Consider the following 24898-nt stretch of genomic DNA (forward strand, 5'->3'; position numbering starts at 1 on the left):
CTTAAAGAATTTTAAACCCAGTATTTCCTATCCAGCCAAACTAAGCTTTATAAGAGGAGAAATAAAATCCTTTACAGATAAGCAAATGCTGGGAGATGTTGTCCCCACCAGGCCTGCCTTACAAGAGATCCTGAAGGAAGCACTCAATATGGAAAGGAAAAACAGATACAGCCACTGCAAAAACATACCAAATTGTAAAGACCACTGACACTATGAAGAAACTGAATCAACTAACAGGCAAAATAACCAGCTAACATCATAATGACAGGATCAAATTCACACATAACAATATTAACCTTAAATATAAATATGCTAAATGCCCCAATTAAAAGACACAGACTGACAAGTTGGATAAAGAGTCAAGACCCATCAGTGTGCTATATTCAGGAGACCCATCTCACGTGCAAAGACACACATGGGCTCAAAATAAAGGGATAGAGAACGATTTACCAACCAAATGAAAAGCAAAAAAAGCAGAGGTTGCAATTCTAGTCTCTGATAAAACAGACTTTAAACCAACAAAGATCAAAAAAGACAAAGAAGGGCATTATATAATGGTAAAGGGATCAATGCAAAAAGAAGAGCTAACTATCCTAAATATATATGCACCCAATACAGGAGCACCCAGATTCATAAAGCAAGTTCTTAGAGACCTACAAAGAGACTTAGACTCCCACACAATAATAGCGGGAGACTTTAACACCCCACTATCAATATTAGACAGAGGAACAAGACAGAAAATTAACAAGGATATTCAGGACTTGAACTCAGCTCTGGACCAAGCAGACCTAATAAACATCTACAGAACTCTCCACCCCAAATCAACAAATATGCATTTTTCTCAGCATCACATCGCACTTATTCTAAAATTGACCACATAATTGGAGGTAAAACACTCCTCAGCAAATGCAAAATAATGGAAGTAATAACAAACAGTCTCTCACACCATAGTGCAATCAAACTAGAACTCAGGATTAAGAAACTCATTCAAAATCACACAACTACATGGAAACTGAACAACTTGCTCCTGAATGACTACTGAGTAAATAATGAAATTAAGGCAGAAATAAATAAGTTCTTTGAAATCAATGAGAACAAAGAGACAACATACCAGAATCTCTGGGACACAGCTAAAGCATTGTTTAGAAGGAAATTTATAGCACTAAATGCCCACAGGAGAAAGGGGGAAATATCTAAAATCGACACCCTAAAATCACAATTAAAAGAACTAGAGAAGCAAGAGCAAACAAATTCAAAAGCTAGCAGAAGACAAGAAATAACTAAAACCACAGTAGAAATGAAGGGGATAGAGAAACAAAAACCCCTTCAAAAAATCAATGAATCCAGGAGCTGGTGTTTTGAAAAGATTAACCAAATAGATAGACCACTAGCCAAAATACTAAAGAAGAAAAGAGAGAAGAATCAAATAGACACAGTAAAAATGATAAAGGGGATATCACCACTGATCTCACAGAAATACAAACTACCATCAGAGAATACTGTAAACACCTCTGTGCAAATAAACTAGAAAATCTAGAAGAAATGGATAAACTCCAAAACTATACCTTCTTAAGAATAAACCAAGAAGAATTTGAATCCCTGAATAGACCAGTAACAAGTTCTGAAATTGAGGAAGTAATTAATAGCCTACCAACCAAGGAAGCCCAGGACCAGAAAGATTCATAGCCTATTTCTCCCAGAGGTACAAAGAGGAGCTGGTACCATTCTTTCTGAAACTATTCCAAACATTAGAAAAAGAGGGACTCCTCCCTAACTCATTTTACAAGGTTAATATCATCCTGATACCAAAACCTGGCAGAGGCACAACAAAAAAAGAAAATTTCAGGCCAGTATCCCTGATGAATATCAATGGAAGAATCCTCAATAAAATACTGGTAAATCGAATACAGCAGCACATCAAAAAGCTTATCCAAAATGATCAAGTCAGCTTCATCCCTGTTATTCAAGGCTGGTTCAACATATGCAAATCAATAAACATTATCCATCGCATAAACAGAATCAATGACAAAAACCAAATGATTACCTCAATAGATGCACAAAAGGACTTTAATAAAATTCAACAACCCTTCATGGTAAAAACTCTCAATAAAATAGGTACTGATGGAACATATCTCAAAATAGGAACAGTTATTTAGGATAAACACTCAGCTAATATCATACTAAATGGGCAAAAAATGGAAGCATTCCCTTTGAAAACCGGCACAAGACAAGGATGCCCTCCCTCATCATTCCTACTCAACATAGTATCGAAAGTTTTGGCCAGGGCAATCAGGCAAGAGAAAGAAATAAAAGGTATTCAAATAGGAAGAGAGGAAGTAAAATTGTCCCTTGTTTGCACATGACATGATTGTATATTTAGAAAACCCCATTGTCTCAGCCCAAAACCTCCTTAAGCTGATAAGCAACTTCAGCAAAGTCTCAGGACACAAAATCAATTTGCAAAAATTACAAGCATTCGTATATACCAATAATAGACAAACAGAGAGCCAAATCATGAGTGAATTCCCATTCACAATTGCCACAAATAGAATAAAATACCTAGGAATACAACCTACAAGGGATGTGAAGGACCTCTTCAAAGAGAACTACAAACTGCTGCTCCAGGAAATAACAGAGTACACAAACAAATGGAAAAACATTCCATGCTCTTGGATAGGAGGAATCAGTATCATGAAAATGGCCATACTGCCCAAAGTAATTAGTAGATTCAATGCTGTCCCCATCAAGCTACCATTGACTTTCTTCACAGAATTATAGAAAACTACTTTAAATTTCATATGGAACCAAAAAAGAGCCTGCGTAGCCAAGACAATCCTAAGCAAAAAGAACGAACCTGGAAGCATCACACTACCTGACCTGAAACTCTACTACAAGGCTACAGTAACCAAAACAGCATGGTACTGGTAATAAAACAGATATATAGACCAATGGAGCAGAACAGAGGTCTCAGAAATAATACCACACATCTACAATCATCTGATCTTTGACAAACCTGACAAAACAAGAAATAGGGAAAGGATTCCGTATTTAATAAATAGTGCTGGGAAAACTGGCTAGCCATATGTAGAAAGCTGAAACTGGATCCCTTCCTTACACCTTAGACAAAAATTAATTCAAGATGGATTAAAGACTTAAATGTAAGACCTAAAACCATAAAAACCCTAGAGGAAAACCCAGGCAATACCATTCAGGACATAGGCATGGGCAAAAACTTCATTGCCAAAAGCAATGGCAACAAAAGTCAAAATTGACTAATGGGATCTAATTAAACTAAAGATCTTCTGCACAGTGAAAGAAACTTTCATCATAGTGAATAGCCAACCTACAGAATGGGAGAAAATTTTTGCAATCTATCCATCTGACAAAGGGCTAGTATCCAGAATCTACAAAGAACTTAAACAAATTGACAAAAAACAAAACAAAACGAAAAAACAAAAACAAACAAAAAAAAAACAACCCCATCAAAAAGTGGGCAAAGGATGTGAACAGATACTTCTCCAAAAGAAGACATTTATGCAGCCAACAATCGTATGGAAAAAAAGCTAATCATAACTGGTCATTAGGGAAATGTAAATCAAAACCACAATGAGATACCACCTCATGCCAGTTAGAATGGTGATCACTAAAATGTCAGGAAACAACAGATGCTGGAGAGGATGTGGAGAAATAGGAATGCTTTTACACTGTTGGTGGGAGTTTACACTCCCACCACAATTAGTTCAATCAGTTCAACCACTGTGGAAGACAGTGTGGCGACTCCTCAAGGATACAGAATCAGAAATATCATTTAACCCAGCAATCCCATTACTGGGTATATATCCAGAGGATTATAAATCATTGTACTATAAAGACACATACACACGTATGTTTACTGCAGCACTATTCACAATAGCAAAGACTTGGAACCAACCCAAATGGCCATCAGTGATAGCCTGGATAAAGAAAATGTGGCACATATATGCCATGGAATACTATGAAGCCATAAAAACGAAGGAGTTAATGTCCTTTGCAGGGACATGGATGAAGCTGGAAACCATCATTCTCAGCAAACTAACACAGGAACAGAAAACCAAACACCGCTTGTTCTCACTCATAAGTGGGAGTTGATGAAGGAGAACATATTGACACAGGGAAGGGAATATCACACACTGGGGCCTGCCAGGGGGTGGGGGCTTAGGGGAGAGATAGCATTAGGAGAAATACCTAACGTAGATGACAGGTTGATGAGTGGAGCTAACCACCATAGCACATATATACCTATGTAACAAACCTGCCCGTTCTGCGAATGTACCCCAGAACTTAAAATATAATAAAAAAAGAAAATCTAATATAAAATTACACTGCACACAGTTTTAATGCCTGCTTCCAAGATGTTTGCATTATAGTTGCATTATTTTAAAAATTTTTTCATCTCTAATCATTTTCTTTTCATTTTACAATTTCCCATATCTCTCCAAATGTGGCTGTCCAGCAGGGATATGTAAAATCACACTTACTTGATAGTTATTAGACACTTATTAAACATATTGGTATTTGAAAATTGTACAGTAAGGCTACAGAAGAGAATCTTTAGAAGCAATTGTCCATACTGAGTAACAACTGTGCTTTTGTTTTAAAGTCTAATGACCTCTATTGACCTATTTAGAAATTAAATATAGAAATCAGTAAAATATTTGAGTGCAGTAACCTTAAAACTCAACCAGAATATTATGAGGGTAAAGTGGTTCATTTTATTGTATAGGTAAATGACATTTGAGTTTTTGTATGAAACATCGTAATATCAGAAAGAGAAAATTTGTTTACCTATATGTAGAATTTAATTCACAATTGATTTGATATTTAGGCTCCTGCATTAAGTTAGACCTCAGTTTGATCATTATAGTGTCTATAAACATATTTATTATGCACATATACATATTTATTTTGTATTATAGATAATTGCTCATATCAGCCTCATTCCTGGATCCATTATAACCCTGTGATACCTTTAAAGACCCCAAAATTGGGGAATCTCTAGGTATGGTAGTTAATTCAGGAAGGACACATTTAAACCACATGAGCAGATTTACTCAGAAATTCTTATAACCTTCAACCCTGTGCTTCAATCTTATTCTGAGTGTGACAGCATAAATCTTTGGCTCTGCAGCCAGGAAATGACCTCAACTTCAGATCTGGTGTTGTGCACTCACCTAACCCATCCTCTTGCCTACAGCCATGCTCCCTATCTGCTCTTGCCACACTACCCATGCAACTTACTTTTGGAGAAGTTTTTCTTGTGGATACATTGCAATACATGTATGTTTTATTACTCATCCTATGCCCATAGCAATCCAGTACATATCTTCTACCTGCTACATCCATGCTTTGCTAGTTACACTTATGTTCTGATTCTCGCCTATGGTTTTCTCAGTTCACCTGTTTTTACTTGTTTATATATACATATGTTTTTATATATATATATACACACACACACACACATATGTGTGTGTGTGTATATAAAAACATACATATTCATGTGTCTGTGGAGGATTTAGGCATTTGAATTAAATGTCATTTTTGTGTTTGTTTTAGAAGTCCCTACTGTAAAGTTGCATCTTTCTAATATTATTTGAATGCTAGAAATATTTTTAAATTTTTATTTTACTTTAAGTTCTGGGATACATGTACAGAATGTGCAGGTTTGTTACATAGGTATATGTGTGCCATGGTGGTTTGCTGTGCCTATCAACCTGTCATGTAGGTTTTAAGCCCCACATGTATTAGCTGTTTGTCCTGATGCTCCTGATGCTCTCCCCTCCCCTCATTCCCTGACAAGTCCCAGTGTGTGTTATTTCTCTCCCTGTGTCCATGTGTCCTTATTTTTCAGCTCCCACTTATGAGTGAGAACATGTGGTGTTTGGTTTTCTATTCCTGTGTTAGTTTGTTGAGGATGATGACTTCCAGTTTCATCCATGCCCTGGCAAAGAACATGAACTCATTCCTTTTTCATGACTACATAATACTCCATGGTGTATATGTGTCACATTTCCTTTACCCAGTCTATTATTTATGGGCATTTGGGTTGGTTCCATGTCTCTACTAATGTAAATAGTGCTGCAATAAACATACGTGTGCATGTATCTTTATAGTAGAATGATTTGTATTCCACTGGGTATATACCCAGTAATGGATTGCTGGGTCAAATGGTATTTCTGTTTCTAGATCCTTGAGGAATCACCACACTATCTTCCCCAACAGTCGAGCTAATTTACATTCCCACCAACAGTGTAAAAGTATTCCTATTTCTCCACAGCTTCAACAACATCTGTTTTTTCTTGACTATTTAGTAACCGCCATTCTGACTGGCATGAGATGGTATCTCATTGTAGTTTTGATTTGCATTTCTCTAATGATCAGTGATGGGTTGAGCTTTTTTTATATGTTTGTTGGTCACACAAATGTCTTTTTTTGAGAATTGTCTGTTCATATCCTTTGCCCACTTTTTGATGGTGATATTTTTCAGAGTTCTTTTTTAATTCAATTCAGCAAGAACAACACTTCTAAAAACCCTGCAATTGTGCTGTACTTATAAAAATGTTTTCCTTCAGAAAAAGATTTCTGCAAGTGATCAATTGTATTTACCCTTCATGGTGCTAGGGCTCTCACTAGATGTGTCCTCTTCTAACTCATTTCTCCAAAACGCACCATTAATTGCACCTATTGGCAGAGGCATGCTGTCCTCAGGGCAAGCCTGATGAAGAGCTGTCCACAAGATTTACATGTTCCAAAATAGGTCTTTTAGATGCTTCCTGGTTTTAGTACCATGCTCATTCTCATCGTTTCTTTCACGCCTATGATGGGGAAATAAGTCTCTCTGGAACCACACCAGCTCCACTGGTCATGGGCCTTTTGGTTTCATAGTTGCTCCCTCATTCTAAATTAATTTCAGTCAAAATAAACTCCAATTTAACAATATCCATTAGAAAAAAAAATGAATCTGGAGTTTAACCTTGCTGATACAATTAATGCAATTAATAATCTACTATTTGAAAAGCATTTAAAATACACCAAAATGAGCATAAAAAATAATGAGTTTCTCATTTGTGGAAAATGAAGTCAGAGGTTCCACATGAACCCTCTAGCTGAGCACATCTTGGAATTAACATATGAATACTGCCTCCTGCAAATGAGACTCAAATGTAAATAAGAATAATGTATTTATTTTGAAAAAAGTATGCAAAGAGCCATAACAAATAGATCATTTCACTTGCAGACCTCTTTTCCACTCAAGCAAATGGCTTTTGATTTAGAAACCTGACTTTCTTTTTTATACTACTGAGAAGCATTAGCTGACGTAATTTTTGATTATGTCTACCTAGGAATATCAAATTGCCTATAATCACAGAATTCATTGGTCTTTGTTTACTTAACTCAGATATGCTTCTTAAATATTCTTTTATCAGTGGATATGTCTTCTACTGCGGGTATTTTTGTACAGACTGGTTCCATTTTTCAACTGAACAGATTTATTTGGTATTTTATTAATTAAATTGGTGGCTGAGTTTGGGTGGCACATACTTGTGATCTCAGCACTTTGAGACATCCTGAGGTGGGAGGATCACTTAGGGCCAGGAGATTGAGACCAGTCTGGACAACAGAATAAGATCTTGTCTCAAAATAAATAGTCTTGGATGTGATTCTTTTGCTTGGAAAGGCATTTCAATAAGATGCTTCCCCTAAGTCAGTATAAGGTCTTCCACTGTCTTTAGTTGCTGTCATGTTCTCTCTGATGCACAATGTTTTCTTTGAAACCAACTTGTCCCTAAAGTTCCAGAAATAATATATTTATAAAAAGATACTGCAAGACTTTTAAAATACTTATTTTGGTATAAATCCTCCATTATTCTTCATCTCCACAATATTGCATTTCAAATCAAAATCCTAATTGTATAAAAAAGAAAGTTTTTACTTTCTTTCATATTGCATTTTGTTTCACCAAAAATAATAATACCTTCAATTAATACTTATAATTATTTTATATCTCTTACAAGTAACAGGGAATTTAGAATTTCCAAATCTTTTTTTTTTTTTTCACTTTAAAGAGAGGAATGAAGGGTGGTGGAAAGGATATGGGCTTGGAAAGGGAGTCTTTAAAGTCTGTAGTTATGACTAAGAGGATATAAATATGCATAGCTTTCGAAGGAAGACTATTTTTATATGTATATTAAAGCTTATACTAATTACATCAAGATTCAAGCAGAATTAATTAATATTGCCAATTCTGTTCACACCAGGCAATTTGAACTCTCATTCATTTAATAAAAATTTACCAAGCACCTTTTAGGAAGTGTTCTAGGCACATGCAGCATATCAAGTGTTCTAGGTACATGAACAACACCAAATAAATAAATCCTTGCCCTTGTGAAGATTGTATTCTTATAGGTGAAGACAAACAATAAACAGAGAACATAATAAGCAAGTAAATTATATAATATCTTAGAAGTTGATGAGTACTATGTGGGGGGAAATAAATTATATGCAGTAAGAGGAATCAGAAGTACTATGATCAGGGTCAGTGTATTAGTCAACTCAGGCTGCTATAACAAAATTCCATGGACTGAGTGGATTAAACAACAGAAATTTACTTTATTACAGTTCTAGAGGTTGGGAGTTCTAACATCAAGTTGCTTTCTCACTGTGTTCTCACATGGATGACACACACACACACACAAAGTGAGAGAGAGCTCTCGTGTCTCATCCTATAAGGACACTAAGATCACAGCCCCACTCTTACCACATCATTTAACCTTAATTATTTCCTTAGAAGCTCTATCACCAAATAACAGCCACATTAGGGGTTAGGACTTTAATATACGAATTTTGAGAGGACACATTTAGTCCATTGCAGGAAGCTTGCACTTTGAAATAGAGTGGTCGGGGTATGTCTTACTGAGAAGGTATATTTGTGTACATTTTATAGGAGGTATGAACTTAGCTATCCCAGTATCTGGGGGGAGGCAGCCCAGGTGTAAGGAGCAACTAGAGCAAAAGTATTAGGAGCATGATACGCAAGAGCATTAGAAGATCAGTGAGGCAGGAGCAGAATGAGTTTTAGGGAGAAAGGTAGATGAGTTTTGAGACATATTGGCAAGACCAGATCATACATTACTTGGGTTTTCACCCTTTGAGAAATGAGACATTGGAGGATTGCTCTTCTAAGTCTTAAGTTTTAATATAGTCATTCAAGCTATGTTAAAAATAGACTTATGGGAAGGATAAGTGAAGAGTGACTAAACTATTTAGGAAGCTATTATTATGGTGGAGAGATGATGGTGCTTCAACGTGACAGAAGCTTGGTGGTGACACAGGTCACTGATGCTTTTATGACAGAGGTCATAAAAGTGGTCAGAATTTGAAACTATTTGGAAGCTAAAACCCACAGCATTTGCAACAAACTGGATGTAAACAGTATGAGAGAAAAAGAATTCAAGGAAAACTACAAGATTTTTGAGCTAACCAACTTAAGGATGGAGTTATCATTAGGTGACATGGAGAAGCCTGAGAAACCTTCATAATTGGAACAGATTGGGTAGCAATGAGATAAAGAATTCAATTTGAGACATATTGAGTTTGATATATCTGTTAGACATCCAAATGAGATTTCAGGTAGGCATCTGGGTATATAACTCTGGTGTTTAAGTGAGAGGTTTAGCATAAAGTTATAAATTAGAAAATTATTGTCATATAATATTTTAAAATATGAGACTCTATGTCACCTCCAAGAAAGTAAGTATAAAATAAAGAAGAAACAGTATGAAAATCACGCCCTGGAGCATTGTAACAGTAAGAAGTTGTGGAGAAGACAGCCATCCAAAGGAGGCAGAATAAAAGCAATCATTGAGGTAAAAGGAAAACCAAAATAATGTCATGCCATGGAAAACAAAGGAATAAAGCCTATCGAAGAAAAAGGCCTAATGAGCTGTGTCAGATGCTACCAAGATGTCAAGTAAAATGAAGACTGAGAAGTGATCATTAGTTCTAGCTATATGGAGGTCGGATTGGTAACCTTGATAATAGCAGTTTTGATGTGATGGTAGGCCATCAGCATCAAAGTCTGACAAGAATGAGTTCCAGAGACAATAGGAAAAAAATTAATATAGACAACTCTTCCAAGAAATTTTTCTGCCAAGATAAGTGGAGATATCAACATAGTTTGAAGTCACAGATGCCATAATTTTCTAATGGATTGGAGTGGGACAGGGGAGAAAGAAAGGAGTCCAGGATGGCCTGAAGATTTGGGATACAACATCTATAAGAAAGCAATTGTCATTCCCTGGATAAGAATACTGCAGAAATCGATTCAAATAGTAATGTCTATTAATAATATGCCATTGAACATATGAGTCTGAAATGTAGAGAAGAGGTTCATTAAAAATATTAGAGTTATCAGCATAGAGGGTATCTAAAACCCTGAGGCTGGATAAATCACCATGGAGTAAGAAAATGGAAAATCGTAGTGCCAAGTTGCATCAGGAAGACAAAAAGAAATCAGCAGTGGAGACTGAGAAGGCATAATCAGGTAGGAGAGAACCAGAAGTTAAGTTTCGAAAAGTATTTCAAAGGATGATCAACTGTGTCAAAGGATGATGATAGTTCAAGTAAGATAAGTAACAGAGATCTGGCCTTAAGGTTTCAGTAACAGAGACCATTCATTGGTAATCTTGACAGAAGCCAGTGTGATGGAAAACTGGAGGTAAGAGTCTGACTGGCATGGGTTCAAGAGAGAATGGAAGAAAAATAATTGCAGACAGTAAGTAATAGCACAAACAACTCTCAAAAGAATCAGAGAAACTGAGTGAAGGCTGGAAGGAGAGGAAATGTTGAGATCTTGGTTTTGTTTTTCAGAGAAAAACATCCGCATGCTTGTATGCTGATGGGAAACATCCATTAGAGATGTGGGAGAGAGAGGAAAAAAGGGCTAGTTCTTTTTCTCCATGATATCTTAAGAGGTCCACCCCTTAATAAGGGTACAATTTCTTAGTTTCCATTGGAGTAAAAAGTTGTAGATATGCCCAGAGAGGAGATTAAGTATACAGGGGATTTTGCTAATGACAGACCATAAATTCCAAGTGTCACAGTGGAAGAACTTCAAGAATTAGGAAGAGATATGAGCTGGGCAGAAGAGAAAAGTGGCAGAATTCTCTGGAGATTAGAATAAAAGGGATGAGCATGGTCCAGATGTCTGGAGTTACTTGAGACGACTTACATAAATATAAGTAAATTAAACAGTGATGTTAAGTCCTGGTGCTCTCAATGCAAGCATTAGTGATACAGTGTGGGCTCTGGGCTACAGAAGGCTGAGCATTATCTGGAAATCTCTTCTTCTCTTTTGTATGTTTGTCAAGCATAGCTCGACATTTCGCCAAGCTGTGGTCTGACAGTGGCCTTTCCCTCACCCACCTCTTAGACTCCAAGCGTACTGCTCAGTTGCCAGTGCAGCAAGAGGGGACAGACTGTTTTTGTTTTTCCACGTCTTCCTGTCACTGCTTTAAGAAAACACATCAGCTTTGCAGTGCTGTGAGATTTGTCGGGCAGCTCACGCTGCCTATGCTCTGAGCATTCACCTTTCACAGAGCTACTTATTTGGTAACATTCTTTTGGTACCTTTCAGAAGAGATTTTCATGGAAAATTCAAGGCAATTTCATTCCACCTTGCTGCGGTAAAACAGAATTGAGTCCTCAAATCAAGACCCCAAACTCCCATCCCATGCTATGCCTACAAAGAAATCCAAGACTGATATAAATCCAGAGGATCTTTGCATGCTGCAAGGGAGATTCTCCACATACTGCCTTTTCACTCCTGTAACAAATGTTTAGAAACATTTCCTAGACAGCAGAGATGAGTGAACAAGAAAAGCAGTCCAAAACGAAGCATGTATGCCATGTATAAACACTTCACCAATGGTAACTGTACTGACAAACAATGTTATGCCCTGACAAAAATTTAAATGTAGTAGAAAAGTCACTCTAAGAAGAATTCAGTGTTTCTACTCAGATATCACAAACTGTGTTTTTTAAATTAAACAGATATATTGTTAATTTGCTGCTTGGAATTACCAAGTGACTAAACATGTTTGCCAGAACTGGGAGAGCAAACTGCTCAAGAAATTTCCTAGAAATGGAAAGAAAACTGTTTAAATTATAGTTCTAATTGGCCCCTTATCTGGGGCTGAGGGATTGATGAAATAATTATTAGTGTACATAATGGCAAGTTTTGTGTAAAGATAAAATGAAAGAGTTTTAATTAACTCCAACAAACTTTGACATATGCAAGTGCTTACTCCCTGAAGACTGATTTTCATTTTACTAATGACACTGGAGGTGACACCATGACCACGTGTTGTGAGGAAATATGCTTTAGCCTGCTGATTCTGTCAGTAGCATTAATACTCTTGATTGCCATTTGTAGCATTTTTCCAGTCCTCCTAATGACATGAAATTTCCTTCCTTTCTATAGTGCCAGAAATCATAACAGGGGACATGGAGTCAGCCATGGCTGTGGACCTAAATCCCTGGGTGGAATACGAATTTCGAGTGGTGGCCACCAACCCTATTGGGACAGGAGATCCAAGCACCCCATCTCGAATGATCCGCACAAATGAAGCAGGTAAACATTTGGAATAGTCAGATTGGATTTGGTATGCTTCTAATCGTCTTGAAACTAAGGTGAATTCACCATGATTGCTCCACTGCTTGCCTTAGCATAATTTGTCCTGATTCATCTACCTAAACATCATAAAATCATTTTCTTTAAAACAATTATTTCATTTTATTTGTTCTCAGAACTTTTTCTCCTTGTTTCCACAAATACAACCATCTAAATGCTTACATTTTCTCCCAATCCTTGCACTGATCTTCAGGTTACCATGAAACTGAAGCAGTTCATTTATTCTTCTCATAATATACTCATTCAATATAGCATACCCTTAAGATTCAGAATAAATCTGCTCCCCTTCTTTTTCTCCAGTGATACTTTACTTGAATTACAGTGTACTTCCTTAGAACTCTTTTGTGTTACCCTTCACCACCAAACCCATATAAATTACACTTTGCAAAAAGTAAACATGGTCCTTCCTTGACCTACTGCCTTCTTGAAGTTTATATGTAAAATAAATACCAATCTGCTCCTTGACTTTAAAAACATTACATTATTCTCATCTTTTAGAAAAAGCACATCTGATAAAATGTTTCTAATGACTGAGGAATTAACAGCTCTATTTGAATTTTGAGATATCTTGCTTATCACATGGAAGGAGCAGAAAAATAAATAAGGAATACAGAAATTTTCTGTGTAGATTTTTTATGACGTTGGACAAAGTCTCATTGAGGTCTATCTTTTATGTCCCCCTAATATTGTATATTAAGAAAGTGTCTGGTTACACATTTACTTAGGGGAACACAAACATTAATAGTGTTGATAAGAACAATATGAAAACAATAGAAAGAGGAGGATCAGGGATAGGTACAGGGAGGAAAAAATAACAAATGCTAATGTTTTATGCTCAGTGATAATACATGAGTCTCAAATAAAAGTACACTGAAAATGAAGATTTGTCATATAGGTTCACTGCCCTACATTGAAACCTAGAACAGTGTTTGGTACTGGTACTCAACATGTCATATTTGTAAAGGGAACAATTTTTTCCTTTATAGCCCCCTATGCACACCAGTACATAGGTCAGATACGCATGTACATACAAGACGAAGAATTAACTGTGTCCATTGTGTATTATAGTTATAGAACTGAACCAAAAGTATGACTTTTGACCTCTAACAAATTGAACAAAGCTCATAATCATTAAAATAAACTATCAAAACAGTTGACTTTTTCTCTAAAACATATTGTAGCTCTCTAGGAGGGAAGGAGAATGGAGGAAGGGAGGGAGGGAAAAAAAAGAAAACAAATCCCAAGATGGCCCACTAGACTCAGATAAATGGAACAGCTCCTACTGAGGGACCCAGAGGACTGGCGTGCTCCTAACAGATCTTCACAGGGAAGGCACTGAGAGTGGACAGAGGGAAGACACCGAGACTGGGCTGATTGGGGGAGAAAGTTGGGAACCCTATGCGGGGCTACAGCACACCCGGACTTATTTCTAGCCCCCAACAGCTCTGGGGGAATTGGTGAGTTGAACTGGCAAGGAGCAACCCACTCTTGCTACAGGCCTCTGGAACCCCAGCAGAAGGAGACCCCCTAGACCACCACGGACTCTGGACTTGGCAGGGAGAGCTGCATAGAGAAGTGGTAGGAGCTGCAAGCCAGCTGATGTGGAGCACAGAGGGTTGGTGCAAGAGCATCTGTAGTGGAGCATGGGACGACCATCCCCCTAGGTCCGACTTGCTCCATAGGAGACTTTAGCCCTAGGGGAACTTTCTGTCTGTCCTGAACTCTGTAAGGCAATTTTGCCCATCAGATGGGGCCAGTCCGCCCTGAGCAACACCTTAGTCTGCTGGCCTCTCCGAGGGCCTCAGTATGGCCACACCTGAATGCACAGCACCCTCGGGAGCCTTGGGAGGCCTCATCATAGCTTCTGCTCTGGCGGACCCTGACTGCAAGGCAGAGAGCTCAAGCGGGGCGGCTCCTATGGCCACTCACCAGCCCGCACAGTCTTTCCCCACACTGCAGCCGCAGCGTCCCCCACATTCCTCCATGGGGCAACTCCCACATGAGTTTGCTGGGCGTGTCTGCTTAGGGGTAGGGGTGGGGATTTGGGTTTGCTTTCCTTGCCCTGACAGCACCTGGTAGTGCAGTCTGCTACCCCTTCCCCTGCCAACGGCCATTGCAGACAGAGTTTTGGTAGGTTCAGAGCCAGCAAGCCCCACCCCAAGTACCCCACCCTTACCTTCAGAATGTGCAGAGAACAGCAGATCCTCCCCCACCCTGAGTGACCCTTCCGGCTTGCAGAGCAGAGAAGACACCCAGACCTGCACATGTCAGTGCCCCGCCCCCAGCCAACACCACCTCCAGTGCAAGGAGGCACACGGTTATCATCAGGCACCCCACCACCACCACCACCCTCACCCCAGGCCCAACCCCCACTACATTGCCTCCGCCACTGTGGCGGAGACAGGCACCCAGGAACCCGCTAGCACTCATAGAAAGATTCAGTATCGTTAAAATGAACATGCTACCCAAAGCAATGTATAGAGTTCATGGTATTTCTATTAAACTACCATTGACATTCTTCACTGAACTACCAAAACTATTTTAAAATTCATATGAACCAAAAAAGAGTCCAAATAGTGAAGGCAATTCTAAGCAAAAAAAAGAAAGCCAGAGGCAACATATTACCCAACTTCAAACTGTACTACAGGGCTACAGTAACGAAAACAGCGTGGTACTGGTACTAAAACAGACATAGATGAGTGGAACAGACTAGAGAGTGCAGAAATATGGACTAACTCCTACAACCATGTGATCTTCGACAAACCTGACAAAAACAAGCACTGGGGAAAGGATTCCCTATTCAATAAATCATGCTGAGATAACTGGCTAGCCATATGCAGAAGATTGAAACTTGACCACTTCCTTTCACCATATACAAAAATTAACTCAAGATGGATTAAAGACTTAAATGTAAGGTACAAAACTATCAAAATCCAAGAAAAAAAAAGCCTAAGTAATACCATTCTGGTCATAGGAACGGGCAAAGATTTCATGATGAAGATGACAAAAGCAATTACAACAAAAACAAAAATTGACAAATGGGATCTAATTAAACTTAAGAGCTTCTGCACAGCAAAAGAAACTGTCAACAGAGTAAACAGATAACCCACAGAACATGAGAAAATTTTTGCAAACTCTGTATCTGATAAAGGTCTAATATCCAGCATCTACAAGAAACTTAAAGAAATTTACAAGAAAAAACAAACAGCCCCATTAGAAAGTGCACAAAAGACACGAGTAGACACTTTTCAAAAGAAGACATACATGTGGCCAACAATCATATGAGAAAAAGCTCAACATCACTGATCATCAGAGAAATGCAAAATGCAATGATATTAAAACCACAAATAAGATACCATCTCATGCCAATCACAGTGGCTATTACTAAAAAGTCAAAATATAACATGCTGGCAAGGTTGCAGAGAAAAAGGAACACTTATACTCTGTTGGTGGGAGTATAAATTAGGTCAACCATTGTGGAAGAAAGTGTGACAACTCCTCAAAGACCTAAAAACAGAAATAACATTTGACCCGATACTCCCATTACTGGGTATATGCTCAAAGGCTTAAATACCTGGGTGATGAAATTACCTGTACAACAAACCCCCATGTCATAAGTTTACCTGTGTAACAAACCTGCACATGTACCCCTGAACTTAAAAGTTGAATTTAAAAAAAAATTCCACATGATCAAATTATCACATTAAAATTAAATAACAATACAAAAGATGTTCAGCTTTTTCCATATAAAAATTAAACAACCAAAAAAAAAAGGTAAAATGGCTTAAATATGTTGGAAAAGATTCATCCACAGAAAATCCAACTTCTCCGCTTTTGTGATTTGCCTGTTATAAGTTGTTTTTTCTGCTACCTTTTCAATAGCATGAATTCTAAATTAAACATTAATTGCCTGGTTGGATTTTCATGCATCCATAAAACCAGCCATGCTTTCATTGTGTACAGGTGTTCATTAATTAAAAGCAAAACAGGTTAGTTGTTCTTCATTTTATGTACTCACTGTGCAGATACTGAAATGACTGCCAATAGTACTACTTATGCTCACATATTTTCTAAAAAGCGCTGCCTTACTTTGCATATTGTTAATTGTGTTTAAACAAAGGCAAAGATTGCTGCCTAATTCAGAGGCTCTCTATAAATATTCATTTCAAAAATAAATAATCCATTTGGGATGAATAATCCTTTTCAACTTTTTATGGTATAAATCTCCTCGTGCTATAAAAAGCATTTTAGCAAAATCACTTTTACATTTCAAACTAAAGTGTATTCAGATTCTACATTTTAAAAGAATGTCTATTTCTGCAGCTACCTCAATCATGTATTGCCTGTCTCTATTTTATCATGAGTTCTATATACATGACATACTTTAGTCCATTAAAATCTTATGGAAGAGAAGTACTATGAAAAATGCACGAAGTACTCTCCTTTAAAAGTGAGTTGAGGAAGATTTGTATTGCGTACTTTATGCTTCTTGTACTGTGGTACCACATACATAGGGCTAGAGCTACTAATGGTGTTAAACCAAGTGTTGAATTATGTGCCTGTTTTGTCAGGCAGCACAGATTTAAAGAGACACCAATAACTTGAGACATCCTTTCAAATGATGCACTCTGCCTCTATTAAGTACATATCTAGTATTTTAAAAGATAATGCTGTTCTAAAGGGCCAACTAAACTTTGAAAATAGAGCTGCTTGGGAGAGAAAAGGTCTCACATTAGCGATGTTGAATTGTAAGTGGTATGCCTCTTTAAGGTTCACTTATTTAATAGAATATTCTAAATTCCAAAGCAGTGTAGCAAATCATTTCTGCCATAGAATTGCTTCTTTTCCGCATACCAAAAAACAGAATTTTTCTTTACAATTTTTATAAAGAGTATATTTTGAATTGTCCAGTCATTGAGAAACACTCGATCAGGCATGGTGGCTTATGCCTGTAATCTTAGCATTTTGGGATGCTGAAGCATAGGGATCATCTGAGTCCAGGAATTCAAGACCAGCCCGGCCAACATGGCAAAAACCATCTCTGCTAAAAATACAAATATCAGCCAGGCATGGTGGCACAGGCCTGTAATTTTAGCTATTCAGATGACTGAGGCATGAGAACCCGGGAGGCAGAGGTTGCACTGAGCAGACATTGTACCACTGCACTCCAGCCTGGGTGACAGAGTGAGACTCTCTCTCAAAAAATAAATAAATAGGAAAGAAACACTCTTGACAGTCAGCAAAGATGAGATAATTGGTTCAGTCCAATTTCTTAGTATTAGGATGTCAAAATAATAATACAAATATATATTTTTACTTTTATGCACACATTTAATTTTTAACTTATGTGAGTACACAGTAGGTGTATATATTTTGGGGTTACATGAGATATTTTGATACAGGCATACAATGCTTAGTAATTATATCAGGATAAATAGGGTATTCATCCCCTCAAGCATCTATCCCTTGTGTTTCACACAATCCAATAATACACTTTTAGTCAGTTTAAAATGTACAATTAAATTATTTTTACTACAGTCACCCTGTTATGCTAGCAAATACTAGGTCTTATTTATTCTAAGTATTTTTTATATATCCATTAACCATCTTCCCTTCCCCCGAACCCCCAACTACCAACTACACTTCCCAGCCTCTGGTAACCATCTTTCTACTCTCTATTTACATGAGTTCGATTGTTTTAATTTTTAGCTCATACCAATGAGTGAGAACATGTGATGTTTGTCTTTCTGTGCCTGGCTTATTTCACTTAACATGATGACCTCCAGATCCATCCATGTTGTTGCAAATGACAGAATTTCATTCTTTTGTAGAGCTCAATAATACTACATGTGTACAAGTACCACATTTTCTGTATCCATTCATCTGCTGATGGACATTTAAGTTGCTTCCAGATCTCGGCTATGGTGAATATTACTGTAATAAACATGGGAGTGCAGATAGCACTTCAATAAACTAACTTCCTTTCTTTTGGGTATATACCTAGGAGTGGGATTGCTAGACCATATGGTAGCTCTATTTTTAGTTTTTTAAGGAACCTCCAAACTGTTCTCCATAGTGTTGTACTAATTTATGTCCCCACCAACAGTGTATGAGGGCTCCCTTTTCTCTACATCCTCACTAGCATTTGTTATTGCCTGTCTTTTGGATATAAGCCAAGTAAACTGGGGTGAGATGATATCTTATTGAAGTTTTGATTTGCATTCCCCTGATGATCAATGATGTTGAGCACATTTTCATATGCCTATTTGCCATTTATATGTCTTCTTTTGAGAAATAGCTATTCAAATCTTTTGCCCATTTTTTAAATTGGATTTTTAGATTTTTTCCTATGTAGTTGTTTGACCTCTTTATATATTCTATTTATTAATCCTTTGGCAGATTGTTTGCAAATATTTTCTCCCATTCTGTGGATTGTCTCTTCCCTTTGTTTACTGTTTTCTTTGCTGTGCAGCAGCTTTTTAAATTATCCCATTTGTCTATTTCTGCTTTAGTTTCCTGTGCTTGTAGTATATTGCTCAAGAAGTCTTTCCCTACTCCATTGTCTTCGAGAGTTTTCCCAATGTTTTCCTGTAGTAGTTTCATATTTTGAGGTCTTCGATTTAAATCTTTCATACATTTTGATTTTTTATATGGCAAGAGACAGGATCTAGTTTCATTTTTCTGCATATAGATATCCAGTGTTCCCAGAACTATTTAATGAAGAAACTGTCCTTTCCTTGATGTATGTTCTGAGAACTTTTATGGAAAATAAGTTCACTGTAGATGTATGGATTTATGTTGGGGTCCTCTATTATGTTCCATTGGTCCATGTGTCTGTTTTTATGCCAGTGCCATGCTGTTTTGATCACTGTAGCTCTCAAGTATAATTTGAAGTCTGGTAATGCGATTCCACCAGTTTTGTTCTTTTTGCTTAGGATAGTTTTGGCTATTCTAGCTCTTTTGTCATCTGATATAAACTTAAGCATTGGTTTTTCTATTTCTGTAAAGAATATCATTGTTATTTTGATAGGGATTACATTAAATCTCTAGATTGCTTTGGATAGTATGGACATTTTAGCAATATTGTTTCTTATAATTCATGAACATGGAATATCTATTATTTTGTGTCATTGTCAATTTATTGCATCAGTGTTTTATAGTTTTTGTTATAGAGATCTTTCACTTACTTGGTTAATTCCCAGGTGTTGTATTTTATTTGTAGCTATTGTAAATAAGATTAGTTTCTTGATTTCTTTTTCAGATTGTTCACAGTTTGCATATAAAAATGCTACTGATTTTTGTATGTTGATTTTGTATCCTGAAAATTTACTGAATTTGATCATCAGTTCTAATTGTTTTTGGATGGGGTCTTTAGATTTTCCCAAACATATGATTATATCATCTGCAAACAAGAAAAAGTTGATGTCTTCCTTTCTAATTTGGATGCCTTTTATTTCTTTCTCTTGTCTGATTGCTCTAGCTAGGACTTCCAGTACTATGCTGAAAAACAGTGGTGAAAGTGGGCATCTTTGTCATGTTCCAGATCTAAGAGGAAAAGCTTTCAGTCTTTCCCCATTTAATACAATACTAGCTTGAGTTCATCATATATGATTTTTATGATGTTGAGTTATATTCCTTCTGTACCCAGTTTATTGAGAGTTTTTATCAGGAAGAGATATTGAATTTTATCAAATATTTTTTCAGAATTAATTGAAATTATCATAGGTGTTTTGTCCTTCATTCTGTTGATAATAATGGACCACATTGATTTATTTGTGTATGTTGAATTTGCCTTGCATCCCAGGGATAAATTCCACTTGGTCATGATGAATGAACTTTTTAATGTGTTGTTGAATTCAGTTTGCTAGTATTTTGTTGATAAATTTTGCATCAATACTTACCAGTGATACCAGTCTACAGTTTTTTTCTTTCTCTTTTTTGATATGTCTTTGTCTATTTTTGGTACCAGGGTAATACCGGCCTCATAGAATGAATTTGGAAGTGTTCCCTCCTTCTCTATTTTTTTGAAATAGTTTGAGTAGAGTTGGTATTAGTTCTTTTTTATTTTTTTATTTTTATTTTTTCTTTATTATACTTTAAGTTCTAGGGTACATGTGCATAATGTGCAGGTTTGTTACATATGTATACTTGTGCCATGTTGGTGTGCTGCACCCATCAACTCATCAGCACCCATCAACTCGTCATTTACATCAGGTATAACTCCCAATGCCATCCCTCCCCCCTCCCCCCTCCCCATAATAGGCCCCAGTGTGTGTTGTTCCCCTTCCAGAGCAATGTGTGGTAGAATGCAGCAGTGAAGCCATTGAGTCTGAGGCTTTTTCTGGATGTCCATTTATTACAGCTTCAATCACACATTATTGATCTGCTTACATTTTGAATTTATTCATGGTTCAATCTTGATAGGTTGTATGTGTCTAGGAATTTATCCATTTCTTCTAGATATTCCAATTTATTGACACATAGTTGCTCATAGTAGCTACTAATGATCCTTTGAATTTCTGCAGTGTCAGATATAATGTCTCCTTTTCATGTGTGATTTTGATTATTTGTGCACTCTGTTTTTTTCTTAGTCTGGCTAAAGATTTGTTCATTTTAACTTAAGAAAAAACCTTTTTTTTCTATTGATCTTTTGTATTGTTTTCTTCATTTCAATTTCATTTATTTCTGCTCTGATCTTTATTATATTTTTCTTCTACTAATTTTGGGTTTGGTTTGCTCTTGCTTTTCTAGCTCCTTAGGATGCATCATTCGGCTGTTGATTTGAAGTTTTTCTTTTTCTTTTTTTTTTAATGATGTAGGCACTTATAGCTATGAACTTTCCTGTTAGTATTGCTTTTGCTGTATCCCATAAGTCTTGGTATGCTGTGATTCCATTATCTTTTGTCTCAAGAAATTTTTCAATTCCCTTCTTAATTTCTTCATTGACCCATGGGTCATTCGGGAGCATTTTTTTTGTGACCTAACATTATTCTCAAGGATTATTCTATCCTTGAGAATAATCTATGTGCTGATGAAAAGAATGTGTATTCTTCAGCCGTTGGATAAAATGTTTTGTAAATATTTATTAGGTCAGTTTGTTCCATAGTATAGATTAAATCCAATCTTTCTTTGTTGATTTTCTGTCTGGGAGGTCTATCTAGTGCTGAAAGTTAGGTATTAAAGTCTCCAGCTATTGTTGCAGTGAGGCGTATCTCTCTTTCCTTACCGCTCATATTTCCTGTATATATCTGGGTACTCAAGCATTGAGTGCATATGTATTTCAAATTGTTATATCCTCTTGCTGAATTCACCCCTTTATCTTTATATGGTGAACTTCTTTATGTCTTCTTATAGTTTTTGTCTTGAAATTTATTGTTTTCTGATATGAATATAGCTACTACTGCTCTTTTGTGATTTCCACTGGCATGAAATATGTTTTTCTATCACTGTATTTTCAATCTATGAGTGTCTTTATAGGTGAATTGTGTTGCTTGTAGGAAACAGGTTGTTGTGTATTATTTTTTTTAACCATTCAGCCACTCTGTCTTTTGAGTAGAGAGGTTAGTCCATTTACATGCAGTGTTATTATTGATAAGTAAGGACTTACTCCTGCCATTTTATTATTTGTTTTCTGGTTGTTTTGTGGTCTGTTCTTCCTTCTTTCCTTTCTTCCTGTCTTCCTTTTAGTGAAGGTGTTTTTCTCTAATGATATGGTGTAATTTTCTTTTCATTTTTTGTGTATCCCTTGTAAGTTTTTTGCTCTGAAGTTACCATGAGGTTTGCAAATACTAGCTTATAACCCATTATTTTAAGCCGATAACAGCTTATCACTGTTTGTAAACAAAACAAACAAGTAAAAAGAAAACTAGTAAAAAATCTACACCTTAATTTTAATTACCTCCTTTTTAACCTTCTGCTGTTTCTATTTATATCTTATTGTACTGTCTATGTCTTTGAATGTTGTTGTCGTTATTATTTTATGTTAGTTCATCATTTAGTCTTTCTACTTAGAATAAGAGTAGTTTGTACATCACAGTTACAGTGTTATAATATTCTGTGTTTTCTTGTGTACTTGCTATTACCAATGAGTTTTTTACATTAAGGCAATTATTTATTGCTCACTAATGTCCTTTTCTTTCTGATTGAAGCATTCTCTTTAGCACTTCTTGTAGGACAGGTCTGGTGTTGATGAAATCCCTCAGCTTTTCTTTGTCTGAGAAGCCTTTATTTCTCCTCATGTTTGAAGGATATTTTCACCAGATATATTACTCTATGGTAAAAGAGTAATTTTTTTTCATTGGCACTTTAAATATGTCATACCGCTCTCTCCTGGCCTGTAAAGTTTCCACTGAAAGTATACTGCCAGACATATTGGAGCTCCTTTGTATGTTATTTGTTTTTTCTCTTACTGTTTTTAGGATTCTTTCGTTATCATTGAGCTTTGGGAGTTTGATTATTAAATGCCTTGAGGCATTGTTCTTTAGGTTGAATCTGCTTGGTGTTCTATAACCTTCTTCTACTTAAATATTAATATTTTTCTCTAAGTTTGGGAAGTTCTCTGATATTACCTATTTGAATAAACTTTATATCCCTATCTCTTTCTACCTTATCTTTAGGGGTAAAACTCTTAGATTTGCCCTTTTGTGGCTGTTTTCTAAATCTTGTAGGTGTGCTTCATTATTCTTTTTTCTTTTGTCTAGTCTGACTATATATTTTCAAATAGTCTATCTTAAAGTTTCCTAATTCTTTCTTCTGCTAGATCAATTCTACTATTAAAAGACTCATGCTTTCTCCAGTATGTCAGCTGCATTTTTCAGCTCCAGAGTTTCTGTTGGATTCTCTTTATTATTTCAACCTCTTTATTTATCTGGCAGAAATCTGAATTCCTTCTTGGCATTCTACATATATATATATAAATAAATTCTACATATATATTCTACATATTTATATATAAATATATATAAATAAATATATACATATATACATATAAATAAATAATATATATATATATATTTTTTTTTACTTTCCTCATAACACCTATTTTGATTTATCTGTCAGAAAGGTCACATATCTCTCTTTCTCCAAGATTGGTCCCCGGTGCCATATTTGGTTCATTTGGTGAAGTCACGTTTTCCTGGATGGTCTTGATACTTGTGCATGTTTATCTGTGTCTGGCCATTGAAGAGTTAGGCATTTATTGTAGTTTTCACAGGCTGGGCTTGTTTGTAACCTGCCTTTCTTGGGCAGGCTTTTCCAGGTACTTGAAAGGACTTGCATATGGTTATCTAGCTGTATCTGCTTTAGGGGACACCCCAAGCCCAGTAATGTGGTAGTTCTTTGAGACTAGTAGAGGTACTGCCTTGATAGTCTTGAACAAGATCTGAAAGAATTCTCTGGATTACCAGGCAGAGACTCTTGTTCTCTTTCCTTACTTTCTCCCAAACAAATGGAGTCTCTCTGTTCTGAGTCACCTGGAGCTGGGGATGAAGTGACATAAGTACCCTGGAGGCCACCACCCCTGGAACTGTGCTGGGTCAGACCTGAAGCCAGCACAGCACTCGGTCTCACCTATGGCCTGCTATAACCACTCCTGAAAGTCACTCGCTGGTGACTGCCTGTGTTTGTTCAACGCCCTAGAGCTCTACAATTAGCATGTAGCAAAGTGAGCCAGGCCAGCGTCCTTCCTTTCAGGCTGGTGAGATCCCCTAGGGCCTAGGCGGATCCAGAGGTGCCATCCAGGAGCCAGGGACTACAGTCAAAATCCTTAGAAGTCTACTTGGTGTTCTGTTGTACTGCAGCTGAGTTGATACTGAAACCACAAGACACAGTCCTTCCCATTCTTCCCTCTCCTTTCCAAAGGTAGAAGAGCCTCACCACACAGTTACTGCCACCAAAAACCCATGGGTCGTACTGCCAGTCTACTGCCAGTGTTCCCTTAAGGCCCAAGGTCTCTTAAGTTAGCTTTTGGTGAATGTTGCCTGGTCTAGAACTCACCCTTCAGGGCAGTGGGCTCCTTTCTGTCCCTGTGCAGGTCCAGAAATGCTGTCAAAGAGCCAACTCCTGGTATCAGGGACCCCAAGAGCCCTCTTAGTTCTCTACACCTCTGTGGCTGAGCTGGTACCTAAGGTTCGAGACAAACTCTCCTTTACTTTTCATAGCAAATGATTAATC

The 24898-nt window shown here is 36.9% G+C and overlaps 1 protein-coding gene across 2 annotated transcripts in view; it reads left to right on the forward strand.

Moving 5' to 3' along the window:
- The window catches only part of CNTN5 (contactin 5), a 1331129-nt gene that overhangs the window by 1234291 nt on the left and 71940 nt on the right, over positions 1-24898 (forward strand). For both annotated transcript variants that reach the window (XM_025357811.1, XM_025357810.1), the window contains one exon: positions 12518-12667. In XM_025357811.1, coding sequence (XP_025213596.1) covers positions 12518-12667 — 150 coding nt within the window. The remainder of the gene's footprint in view (positions 1-12517; positions 12668-24898) is intronic.

Source organism: Theropithecus gelada, chromosome 14 (genome assembly GCF_003255815.1).
Source record: "Theropithecus gelada isolate Dixy chromosome 14, Tgel_1.0, whole genome shotgun sequence".
NCBI lineage: Eukaryota > Metazoa > Chordata > Mammalia > Primates > Cercopithecidae > Theropithecus > Theropithecus gelada.